General features: G+C 34.3%; 1 protein-coding gene across 1 annotated transcript in view; it reads left to right on the forward strand.

The window, feature by feature from the left end:
* Positions 1-13,632, forward strand: part of COL4A3BP (collagen, type IV, alpha 3 (Goodpasture antigen) binding protein) — an 81,800-nt gene that overhangs the window by 1,601 nt on the left and 66,567 nt on the right. Inside the window, exon 2 of the mRNA XM_004678202.2 lies at positions 3,660-3,794. Within this exon, the coding sequence (XP_004678259.1) occupies positions 3,660-3,794 (135 nt within the window). The remainder of the gene's footprint in view (positions 1-3,659; positions 3,795-13,632) is intronic.

A 13,632-nucleotide genomic window follows, 5' to 3' on the forward strand; every position in this document is an offset into this window, starting at 1 on the left:
CATTGGCCAAACCTTTGAACATCATTAGCAGAATTGTAATATATTAGGTTTTTATAATTGTGTTTAAAAGACTGGTAAGAAAGAACCTAGGAAAGAATGAGTCTGTCAGAACCAGGACCTCAAGTATTAACTTTCATTTGCCTAGCAGAAAAGTATGGTGAGTTGGTATTATGATGGTTCTTGGAATTTCAGTGAGAGGTTTTTCAGTAAAATGATGCTCCCTAGAGGTTCTGAAGTCAAAAGTATCTTGTAATTTAGGAATTTGTATTGAACACATTTTGTAATAGGTATACATTTTCAGATGGCTTCCTTGAAATGGCTTCTTTGTTTCTCAATGATTCTGGTAGTTTCATCACTTTTCTCATTAGATGGGAAGCAGACTTCCAAATTTGTATTGTGGTGTTAAGTATCTTACAAAACAGACTACATTTTGACATACTGTTCTTGGCTTTTGGGGGAAGTGAGAGAGGGACAAGAGAATTGAAGTTACTAGTGGAGTCAACATACTCTGAGTATTAACTGTATACAGAGCAGTGTACTAGGTATGCTATATGACAACAAATGCAGGCCTATCTCCTTGATATTTAAATGTGAAGAAATGTAGATGAATACATGTCTGTTACTTCAATGCTGCTGCATGTGTAGAATCAACAGGAATATAGGTTTTGGTGTTTTTATTAATAGCCATACAGGAAGTTTCCTTGAAATTTAGCTATCCGTGGCTAGTCATGTTTTCTGGAAGCTTTATAATCAAGAGTTTTATGTTAAATATATAGTGAGTATGATACATGTTTTTATACTTAAAGTGCATATACAGTTTTGAGCCCTTTGTAGTCTCTTGGTGATTTCTACAAGAGAACTCAAAATCTGTTCTTTTCCTGCTATTGAGTAATACAGGTAAGTGCTGATGCTAATTGGTTTTGTTTCTTTCCCTCTTTCCTAGCTTGGAATAGGAAGAGGTTAAACTTATTTTAGAAATATACCAGTTCAAATATTTTCTTTTCCTATAAAATCTAGTAATCTAAAAGATTAAAATAACCTGTGAAGTGTATTTTCTACAGAATTATTTCTCATGCATGTACATTCCAAAATACTGTCCCAAAATAAGGCATGGTTAGAAAAAATTCATGCCTTAGTAGAACTAAGCCTGGACTTAAAAATAAAATCTCGTTCAGCTTCATCTGAATTTGCCACCAACCAGCCTTATTTTCTATTACACAGTACACCTGTTGGCTGAAATCATCTTTATAGTCCATCCCAAATACTATTCTTTCAGTGGAGCTTTTTCTGTTTTTGCTAATCATCCCAGATTTTCTTTACTTGAATTCTTATAATATTTTATTTGTAAACTTGGTTTCTCTTATTTTAAATATATTTTTCCCTCTTGAATTTATGCTTGCTGAACTTGGAATGCAGAAACCTTTGCTTCTCCTGCAGTGTCTAGCATATTGATTTGTCTCAGTTAAATGGGTGAGACTGAGGGAATGTTACTAGGGTAAAGAAAAATACCTGCCTTGATGGAAAAATGCACCAAAATATGTAAAAACAAACTATTACAAAATATAAAAAAAAATAATATCACATCTTACAGATGTGATATTAGCAGCCAACATTTACTAAGTATCCAGAAGTTTATTGATTTCTTGTGTCTTTCATGGAAAAGTAATATAAAATTATTATGATGTGGTCCCTTCTGTCACTTTGGAAGGGATCTGTTCTAGTGAACTGTGCTGAAGGTTAAAGCTTCATTAGCTTTGCATAACTTTGTGTCCAAGTGAAAAAATATTGTGTGCCTGGCAGTGTTGTAAGTCTATTCTTGTTTAATCTTAACTACTCAAGGAGATAGAGTTTGACAAGGAACCACAGGGAGGATAAGGAACTTGACCACAGTCACACAGTTACTAGCCCTTTGAAGGGCAGTAACTGGAAACAAGGTAGGATTAAATCATGCTAGTCTAAGTAATTTGTATTATAGGCGGTGAGTTGTCCCATCTACATTTTGGAATTGGAGGTTTAATATGTAGTAAACAGATATACGTAAATAAGTAAATAGGATTATGTAAGTTATGAAATAAAAAGCAGAATGTACTAGAGGTAATGCTAATTCTCTCAGGAATTCAAGAACCTAATAATTGAGTTGGATTAAATGAAAATAGAGAGGAACCAAATTTAAGGGTTTAATATTAAAGAAAGGTGAATAGGAGTTGACTCCCAGCTATAGATATTAAGAAGTAAACATGTATTATTTACCTGTGGTACATGTATTCATGAGTTTATTTAGCCACTCAAATAACAGGTGAAGAAACTGAAGCTCGGAAAAGTAACCTTGACGAAACTATTGGGTTGTCAGAAAAGTCATGATGTTTTCTATGAAAAACAAAAACACATCATGACTTTTCCAACATCCCAGTGGTTTAGTTGAGTCTCTTTGATCCTGTATTCACTACTCTATCCAATCAGTGCACTAACTCTCAACCAGGGTTCAGTCTAAATGACTACAGAAATAGTGCATAGCCAAGAAAGTAGGTTGGCAGAAATGGACAGGAGGTGAATCATTTTGATGTGTAACTATCATAATTTCAAGTCTGTGTCTAAGTGGTTATTCCAGGGAGTTAGAAACAAGGAAATGGTGATTGGGGATTCCTTAAGGAAAAAAAATAAGTTAAATTGCAAGTATATATCAGCTCTCAATGTGGGACTTAGAAAATTTAAGAGTGGCATCATCTGAAAATGCTGAGTTAGTGAATAGAAAGTAAAGATTTCTCAATGAGTAAAGACCTTGAGCCAATGCAGTATATTTTTAGCAATCCATTAGATTTTGGTTTTGGCAGATAGTTTTCAGAATTGCCTATGCTTAAAATCACCAGAGCATAAAAATATGTGAAATCAAGAATTCCCAAAGAAATCACATTTCTGTTTGCAAGTTTATTGATTGTGATAATCAGTATACGACAAGCCTTTGACAACTAAGAAATCACTCCTAGATACTGGAAACATAATATAAATATTTTAAAGTTTGTATTTGCTTTCTCACTCAGGTTTGGAAAAATACATCTTCAGAGAAATTTGCAAAATGAATTAACTACTTTAAATATGTACTGTTGATTTCTGTGGAGGAAAAAATGAATCAGTAAACTACTAAATATTAGTGATCTAGTATTTTTACTTTGATGTAACTCTGAGCTTCACAAATTGCTATATAGGAATAACTTAACTGATTATTTCATGGAATACCTGGTAAAGGAGAATGAAAGACTGTATAACCAAACTTACTTTTTTGTTGAATATGTTAATTATCACAGAGATAATTAAGTGTCATGAAGGTGGTAAGAGAAAATTAATGAAAGCACACAAAGGAAAAAAATCAGAGTTTTTATTGAAATTTGCTTTAGTTTTATTCCTCAAATGTTAAAGAGAAGAAAATATGATGTTATCTACTTATAATTTTGTAAATACTATTGAAAATTAGTAGTCTATACAATCTAGACAGAACTATTTCCTTTTTATGATCATTTTTTTATGATCATTTTTAATAATTATAATTAAGTTAGAACTTTAACACTAGTTAAAATAAGATTGCCATTTTAGAAAGTACAGATTTCTAAAATACTGACTTGATGTTTTGCTTTCTTCTTCCTTCCTTTTCTCCTAATCCCCAGTGGACAAACTACATTCATGGATGGCAGGATCGTTGGGTAGTTTTAAAAAAAAATACTCTGAGTTACTACAAATCTGAAGATGAGACGGAATATGGCTGCAGAGGCTCCATCTGTCTTAGCAAAGCTGTTATCACAGTAAGTTACTCTTTCATTGAGCAAATGCACATTAAGCATCACCTATTCATTTTAGATGTTTTTGGGATACGTCTGTGAACAGAATAAATATCCTGATTTTGTGGGTATACTCTAATACTTTTTTCCATAAAGTTGGAGTACTTATTACTATATACTCTGTTACAAAGACATGTAGTATTTATCTAGTTGGTATAACATACCTTAAGCAAGATATGTAGGGGGAAAAAAATGAAAAGCCTTCATACATCAGGAGATTGAGACAATTATCTGTTAGGTTGTTAGAAACTTAAAAGCAGGAAAATAAAAATATGCGAACCTTAACGTTTAAAAAAATTTTTTAAGGCCCTCCCTGGTGGCGCAGCGGGTTAAGGCACTGCACTGAGAAACTAAAGCCACTTCCGCATTAGTTCGATCCCCGCCTGCCCCGGAGGTGACCACATGGCGTGGCAGACCTCCCCTGACCCGCCCGCTGCTCCCCTCAGCAGTGTACTTCATTGATCTGCCTGTTCTGCTTCCCGCTCTGTCTCTGGTGAATCCTCTCACCCTCCGCATCTCTGGCCTGTACCCCAGTTCTGTATGAATAAATAAATAAATCTTTAAAAAAAAAAATTTAAGATTTATTTATGCATGCAAGGCCAGAGTTGCAGGAGGTGAGAGGATTCACCAGAGACCAAGTGGGGAACAGAACATGTAGATCTATTGAGATACACTGCTGAAGGAAGAAGTAGGTGAGACAGGAGAAGTCTGTTGCACCGTGTGGGTTGTTAGCACCCTGGCTTGGAATCAAACTCATGCCACAATGGTTGGTGATAGCTTGATAGTGCTGAGATTTAACCCCTATGCCAATGGGGAGGCCCCAGTGTTTAAAAATTTTAATGTAAAACCTGTATACTCATTCCCAACTTTTTAATGTATACTTAATTGCTACCTCTTGATATGATATTGAAAGATGTTATTCTTGATTACATATCTCTAAAAGCTTGAATCTGCAAGTTTCCAGTTTGATGTATCTGAAATGGAATAAAAGCTTTAATATACTTTTGAAAAACCCTATGTATAGTTGTGTAGTTTCTTTTAACTGTATAGGATTTTCCCTAATATTTTGCAGATGTCTCCTTTATTAGCTTAGTAACTTTTAAAAGAATGAATCCTCTGTTTACTCAGTCATTTTTTTTTAAAGATTTATTTATTTGTTCATACAGAACTGGGGTACAGGCCAGAGGCTCAGGGGTGGCGAGAGGCTTCACCAGAGACAGAGTGGGGAGCAGAACAGGCAGATCTACGAAGTACACTGCTGAGGGGAGCAGTGGGCAGGTCAGGAGAGGTCTGCCACTCCATGTGATCACCTCCGGGGCAGGCGGAAATCGAACTCATGAGGAAGTGGCTTTAGCTTCTCAATGCTGTGCTTTAACCCACTGTGCCACCGGGAGGGCCTATTCAGTCATTTTTAATTTACATTAAACTTAGTTTTATATAAAAACAGGTTTTTTTGTGCTATATTCTTTATATTTATGTAATGTTTTTATGTAAAGACTACAACAAATAAAATGCCTTAAAAAGGTTTGGGAACAAAAAACGGACTCATTAAATGCATAATTCAGCTGGTAAGATATATATAATATATATTAAAAATAGTGTACTAGTTGAGAATGGTACCTACCATTCATATTTAATAAAGGGCAAACAAGATAAAAAAGGTGTTGCTTAGACAGGTTATATCTGCCTAGAGAATGTAGAAGGTTGGGTGTCAGTTAAGTTAAGAAATGAATATGTTAAAAAATTCATTTTATGATAGAATTGTATTCATAAAAGTAAAAGGTGTATCTTGGATCAGTATTGAGATTTGAATCAGATTTAGATACCTAAGCAAAAGCTTACAGTATTTTCCCATCATTTTTATACATTTGCCCCTTGAGTATTCATAGTTTGGAAACAGAAGCTTAATTTGAATATTGAGTTGGAAAAACAGGAGTTATTTGGAAGTTGTTAATGAAATTACTACTTTCTATTCTTAGGGAAAGTTTTTATTTTTAATAGTTTATTTTTTACATCATTTTGTGCCCTTTTCCATCTCAGTTGTAATCCCTGTGGGCTTCCAATCACCAAATCACCCACCTGCCATCACCATAGTCCAGGGTACTTCCCCAACCCCATAAAATGTCTCTGGCATATAGTTGTTCATTAATATTTTCCCCGCTGGTCATTTTACTCCTACTTTGAGTGAAATCATCAGTATTTTTCTTTTTCTTTCTGGCTTATTTTACTAAGCATGATCCCTTCCCACTTCATCCATGTTGCTGCAAAAGGCATGTGTTTGTCTTTTTGATTGCTGAATACTATTCCATCGTGTATATGTACCACATCTTATTAATCCATTCATCTATTTTTGGGCATTTGTGTTGATTCCATGTCTTCCCTATTATAAATAAAGCAGCAATAAACGTGGAGGTGCAAGTGTCTTTTTGAATCAGTGTTTTTGTGTCCTTTGAGTAGATACCTAAGAGTGGGATTGCTGGGTCATATGGAAACTCCATTTTTAGCAGTCTGAGGAACCCCCAAACAGTTTTCCATAGTGGTTGTACTAGTTTGCATTCCCACCAGCAGTGCAGGACAGTTCCTTTTTCCCCACATCCTTACCAACAATTGTTTTTGCTAGTTGTTTTAACATGTGCCATTCTCACTGGTGTAAGGTGGTGTATCATTGTGGTTTTAATTTGCATCTCCTTTAGGGAGAGTTTTAAAGACATTTTTTGAACATAAAGGCTCAGTATATTTTTGACTGATATGTACCACATTGTAGTATATGTTGAAATTGTGTCTAGTATTTAGGATTTTATTTCTTTTGCAGTCATTCATGCTAGAGGACAACATAGTGAATCAAATGTACTTTATGATCTTGAAATCCCTTTCCTTTCTACCTCCTTTTTTTTGTTTTCTCTATTGTCAGATACTTATCAGTTATACAATGCTTGACTTTGAAAATAATTTATTAATGGTTGATGTGAAAATAGGGAAGAATAAAATTTTATCTTATTTACTAAGTCGTAATATTCTTTGAGTAGCATCTTAATTTCTGTGGAGTTAAATAGTTATCCTGCCTGAATTATGGGCTAATTAATAGTACTTATTTGCGGGAAAAGAAAAAAATTGATATTTATATTGCAGTGAGGGTTGTTATATCAGTATTTAAGTGCACCTCTGAAAATAAAGAATAGACTAAATGTTGCATTTGTTCACGATACCCTAATTATTTGATATTATTAATATATGAAGAAACCTGTACTTGATGAATTGTGGCTTTATATTAACCTTTCATTAACATTATTATATGCTGGTGAACTTAGTGTCTGAGCCTAACTTTTCTAATAGTGTCTAGTTCATTGTTAAATTTACTCTTACTTTAGTCTTAATTTCTTCAAATAGTGTTCTTTAGGTACCTGATAATAAATTGGGTGAAGTACTTGCAAGAATAGAGTGTTTTCTGGGAATATTTATTTGTGCCTGGAAATAATTTTTTTTAAAGATTCGTTTTATTTATGCATACAGAACTGGGGTACAGGCCAGAGGTGCAGGGTCAGTGAGAGGATTCACCAGAGACAGAGTGGGGAGCAGAACAGGCAGATCAATGAAGTACACTGCTGAGGGGAACAGCAGGTGATTCAGGAGAGGTCTGCCGGCCATGTGGTCACCTCCGGGGCTGAGGATCGAACTCGCACTGAGTGGCTGAGGCTCGCTTGCAGTGCTACACCCTAACCCGTTGTGCCACCAGGGAGGGCCCCTAGAAATAATTTTTAATGTGAAGAGGTTGGGAGCGAGTTAGAAGGAAAAAGTGCTACATTTTGTGAAAGTTGAACTATCTGTATGTAGAATAAATATTTGTAGAAAGTTGAATTGTGCAGTTATTATATTGATAGTTTAATAATTATTTGCTTAAGATCCAGTCCTTCTTATAATACTTAACATATAGTAGATATTTAACGTGTTAATCATATTTTTTCACTTATGAGCAGTAGTGGTAGTGGAGTATTTAAGATCATCTTTATTTTTAAAATACTACTTTTAAATAAAATACCTATGGTAAATATTTAATTCATAGCATGAAAAGATTTAAAAAGTTAAATGCACTGGGGGGTTATAGTAAAAAAAAAAGTTAATGCTTCTCTTTACTTAGTCCTATATGTTTCAATCCCTCTCCTCTTTGCCCCTCCCCTGCTGTATGCCTTATACCTACAGGTTGTTTGCAAGTTTTATCTTTTTTTTTAATTCTTCGGTTGGTTTCCCTATATTTTTCCTATAGTAAAACCATTCAGTATTTTTACTTTTCCTTCTGACTTATTTCACTGAATAATTCCTTCTAGCACCATCAGGCTTGCTGCTAATGGCAAGAGTTTGTCTTTTCTGCCTGTTGAATAGTGTTCCATTGTGTATGCATTAAATATTTACCATAGGTATTTTACTTTAAAAAGTTGTATTTTTAGATAATGTGCATGTAACGAATAATTCAAATGTAGTGAGAAAATTTTAAAATATTTGGTAAGGGATTTTGGAAGGAGAAAATAAAGACATATCTGTTGACATGAAGGATCCAGAATGTTGAAGTAATGTACTCCAAATTATAATAACTGCTAAATACATTAGTTTACTGGGGTTGCCATACAGAGTATCACAAATTCAGTAGTTTAGGCAACAGAAAAATTTCTGAAATCTGAATCTTAGTGGGGCTTTTTTCCCACCAGGCAACTGTGAGGAAGGAATAGCCAACTGCTGTTACCTTTGTGCCCTTGTATGACTTTCCGTGAAAACCCAGAAATCCGTTATCTAACATTTGTTGTAGTAAGTATGGTCTATATTTTAGCATTCATGCTTTTTTTTTTTTAATAGTGAGGAGTACACATACTGTTCTAGATTTGCCTTCCTGAATTAAAGGTTGGTTTTTCTTAGTTTACCTGAAGCTCTTTTACCATTCATAAATAGCAGTCTTTGTTTAGTGTTTTTATTAAGCATTTTATCTTAATTTCTAAAGTGCTGAAAATAACATTCGTGAAGTAAAACTTCTTCTTATGACCAAAGGTGCCTTTGGACAGATGCCTAAGCTTCTTTGAGATTCAGATTCAATAAAGGATTAAAGATTGGGATGTGGTGGGATAGGGCAGGGATATGATCTAAGTATGAGGTGATTCTGTGTGTTAAAAGAAATAGCATATATTTGAGTTTGTTTGGTGAAATGTTTGAAAATAAAACTTCTAGTTAGAAGTAAGTGAAAGGATAGTAGAAGCTGGCAAAACGTTCTATTAAAGGGGGTATAAAGATGAAGGTGACTTATTAGAGTTAGGATATGTGACAGGTCATATTTTAACAGATTCTCACATTTCCTATAAGAGATTCCCTTTTGGCCCTCCCTGGTGGCTGGGCGGAGGCTGTTGGAGCACTGCACTGTGAAACTAAGCCAAGCCTTTGCTGCTTCAGTGCAAGTTCCATCCCTGCCCCAGAGGTGATCTACATGGTGTGACAGACCCCTCCTGTCTCACCTGCTGCTCCCCTCAGCAGTGTACTTCTTGGATCTGCTCCTTACTCTGTTTCTGTGACTCTTCTTGCTGCTTCTGCACCTCTGGCCTGTACCCCATTCCTGTATGAATAAATAAATAAAATCTCTTTAAAAAAATGAACAGCCAAAAATCCCATCATTTAAAAAAAAAAATGAAATTCCCTTCCACCTAGTAGTTCTATTTTATAGCTTTAAAAATAGTATATATTTAAAAATAGTTAACTCTTTATATGCTTTCTGCATATTCCTGAGACTTCTTGTCTTTGTCCCATCTTCATTTTTTAAGGCTTTTTTATGCCTTTTTAAAACTCAGATTTATTGAAGTATAATTTACATCCATTAAAATTTTCCCTATTTAAGTGTACATTATTATAGTTTTCACCTGTATATATAGTTGAGTAATCACCAGCACAGTCACAATATACAAAGTTTGAAATCACTCTAGAAAATTCTCTACTGTCCCTTAAGAGTTATCTTCCTATCCCTGACCCTAGCCTCTCCCCCAGCTCTGGGCAGTTGTGATTAGCCTACACCTGGTCTGACAAATGGGATGGCTTTGTGTCTGGCTTTTCATTTAGCATAATACTGTTGAGAGTCATCCATGGGTAGTATATATCCCTAACTTGTTCCTTTTCGTTGCTGAATACTACTCCACTGTAAATGTTGTCATAGTTTGTTTATTCATCTACCAGTTGAATTTGTTTCTAGTTTTGATTTACCATAAATAAGACAGCTATAAACATTCACATACAGTTGCATGTGTGTGGATACATACCTAGAAGTAGTATTGCTGGACCATATGAAAAGTTTATGTTTAACTGTATGAGACACTCTGACAAACTTTTCTAAACTGGCATTACTATTTTATATTCCTATTGAATATGTATGAGAATTCCGGTTACTCAGCATTTTTGTCAGCCTTTGTTTTTTTATCTTCAACTTTTTAGTAGGTGTGCAGTGATACTGCATTGTGGTTTCAATTTATGTTTTCCTTATGACTAATACTGTTGCACATCTTTTTTCATCTGCTTGTTATTTGTATCTCTTTGGTGATGTGTTTGTTCAGACCTTTTGTCTTAATAATGAGTTATAAAGTTCTTTATGTATTCCAGATTCTAAAACTTTTATCAGACATGCATTTGACAAGTATTTTCTCCCAAACTAACACAGACTTGTATTGTTATCAGAAAATTAATTATATCTAAACACATTTGATTATATATTTTATTGATTTTTTGCAATTGATTCTTAGGAGACTTTGAAGGCTATTTATTTTCCATTATAGCTTGCAAAGATAACAACACCATTATTAGTATTTTTTTCCTAGATTATTTCTATAAAGGCAGTATTTCTCACAATTAAAAAAAAATTTTTTCCTAAAGTTTGGGTCAGTGGTGACACACTTATCATTTAATTAAAGCAACAAAACTTTAGTTTTAAAATTACCCACTAACAGACTCATCATGCAGGAAATTTATCAGGGAAGCTGTACTACTGTTTCATCCTTGGAATGAGTGCTATATAAACTTTATTGAAGACAGAAAACCATGACTGAAACATCAGCAGTTGAACTTGTTCGAAATGCAAATTCTCAGTGCCCACACTCAACCTAATAATTGAGGAACTCACAGTATGAAGTCCAGCCATCTGCCTTAACAAATCTTTCAAGTGATTCTGATGGTAGGCTTCAAGTTTGAGAACCATTCACCTAAAGCAAGAAAATAGTTTTCAAAAAAGGAATGGACATCACTGGTGGTTTATTCCATCTTACATTGTTAGCTGCTTGCTGTCTGAACTTTAGTAGTTGATCTGACGTTTAAATTAATGAAAAGGCAAATTGCTATTAGTTGTGTTATTGATGAAGTATGAATAGACAATGGATGTAAAGAAACTTCAGACTTTGAGACACTCACTATACTTAAGTTTTCCAAAGTTCTTCTGCAATCAGAAATGAGATATGAGGATAACAGGTGAGCATCCCCTATATAACAACTATCTATTTGTCTAACTGGCACCTTGGCACTTTCTGCCATCATTGCCCATTGAAATCTGCGTTATCTGGAATATCTTCCCCCTTCTCTACTATCACAAGCCTACTTGCCCTTGGGTTTAACTTGAACCACAACTTTTCAAAAACCTCTCCTCATCTTTTAATTATAGATTTTTAAAAATTTGGACTTCTGGGTATTTTACCTGTTATGTCTTTAGTTATTACAGTAATATGACTACATATTACTTTATGCTGTATATTAAAACTTTTTCTATTTTTGTGCCTTTGATTGTAATTACAAGAGAAATAGTGATTGTCCACTCCTATTTAAGGTAAAAGGATTTCCCTTAACCCAGTGGTTCCCAAACTTAAATGTGCATCTAGTATCAACTGAAAGGTTTATGAAATAGATTTTCACAATTTTTAAGTTCTATATAAAAGTAAGTATTTTTTGGAAGAGACAGGTTTTTTGAGTTACTCTTTTTACTATTCTGAAGTCTTGGAAAGAATTCTAAAAGCTAAATTAAGGTCATTAAAATATGCTATGATAATATAAGTTCTGACAAAGTTTAGTAGCATTTCAGTATATCATACAGATAGTTTTTTGACATTGCCATACATTATTTTGAAAGAAACTTTCTGTATTGGATTATTCTATATTATATCTACCACAGTGCCTTCATAATCCTGTCAGCTGAATAATAGATCTTTATATTTCTGATGTGGATTTGCATTTTTAGAAATCATCAGTTGTTACTCATGATTATTGAAGATGATTGAAGTTAAGTTGTTTTTCGTTCAAAATATATTTTAGATAGAGTACAGCATATAAAAAGATGCTTATATTTACTTACTAAGACTTCTCTTAGATCAAATTAGTATAGTTTTATAATAAGGAAATGTGCTTAGGTTCAGAAGTTCGCATTTTATAATTCTTAGGACAGTAGGTAATCCTCTTTAATGATAGGCCATAGTCAGTCACAGGGAATTTGCAGATATCACAGGAAAATGCTACAACTTTATTTCCACTAGATTTTAACTGAAATGTAGAATTTTCTTTATTAATGTAGCTAAGATTCATAATAATATTGTTAGTATCTGTAATCATTTTCACCAACAGGAACTGCAGACATTATCACATGGCATTTTGTATACTGCAGTTACCACAAAATATCACCACATACCCTAAATTTTTTTAATGTAAGTTAATGTATACATTGCTATGCTTTAATTAAATTTTTTGATTATACATCAGTTATCTTGATTTCCTTCATAATCTTAAATATTTTGCTTCATACCTTTGAAAACACTGTTCTGAGGGTTCTGAAAGTTCCATCAGATTTAAAAAGGAATACATGAATTGTATACAAAACATTTTTATTCCATTAGAATTTATTTTGAGTTTAGTATTGATGTGATGTGATTCACTGTGACAGAATTATCTGAATTACTAAAATGCAATGAAGTATTTCAGACCTATTAAAAAAAAGAAAGAATGCATTATACTATCCTTTTTCTTTAGGCATTCAGATGCTCATGTAGGTTATAAGGTTTTACATGATTTGCCTTCTTAAACCTCATTTCTTTTAAAGATTTGTTTATTTATGCACAGAGAACTGGGGTGTAGGCCAGAGGTGCAGGGGCAGTGAGAGGGTTAGCCAGAGAGAGAGTGGGGAACAGAACAGGCAGATCAATGAAGTACACTGCTGAGGGGAGCAGTGGGCGGGTCAGGAGAGGTCTTCCACGCGTGAGGAATCGAACACACACCGAAGCGGTCAGTTTGCAGTGCTGTGTCCTAGCCCATTGTGCCAGGGAGGGCCCTTAAATACCTTACCAGATTCTCTCGTCGTATCATCGTCACTCATGATGCTGTGTACATCATTCAATATCTTATCTAGGCTTGCTCTTTCTGCCACTAGTCTTTACATGTGCCTTTCTTGCTAAATGTGCCTTTCTTTCTTTTTTTTTAATATATAATAGTTTATTTTTCCATCATTTTGTGTGTGTGTGTGTGTGTATATATATATATGTAATTTCATCTCAATTATAATCCCCATGGGTTTCCCATCACTGAGTCACCCAGGTGCCATCACCATAGTCCTATGCACTTCCCTCCCCCCACAACCCCTTTTGATCCCATTCCCCACTCCATCACCACAAAATGTCTCTAGTATATGACTATTCATTATTCTTATTATTTTCTCGCCTGGTGCATTATACTCCTGCTATGAGCGAAACCATCCGGTATTTTTCTTTTTCTTTCTAGCTTCTCTCACTAAAGCATGATCTTTTCCAGCTCCATC

This window comes from Condylura cristata, unplaced genomic scaffold, assembly GCF_000260355.1.
Source record: "Condylura cristata isolate star-nosed mole 26May11 unplaced genomic scaffold, ConCri1.0 scaffold00007, whole genome shotgun sequence".
NCBI classification, from domain to species: Eukaryota; Metazoa; Chordata; class Mammalia; order Eulipotyphla; family Talpidae; genus Condylura; species Condylura cristata.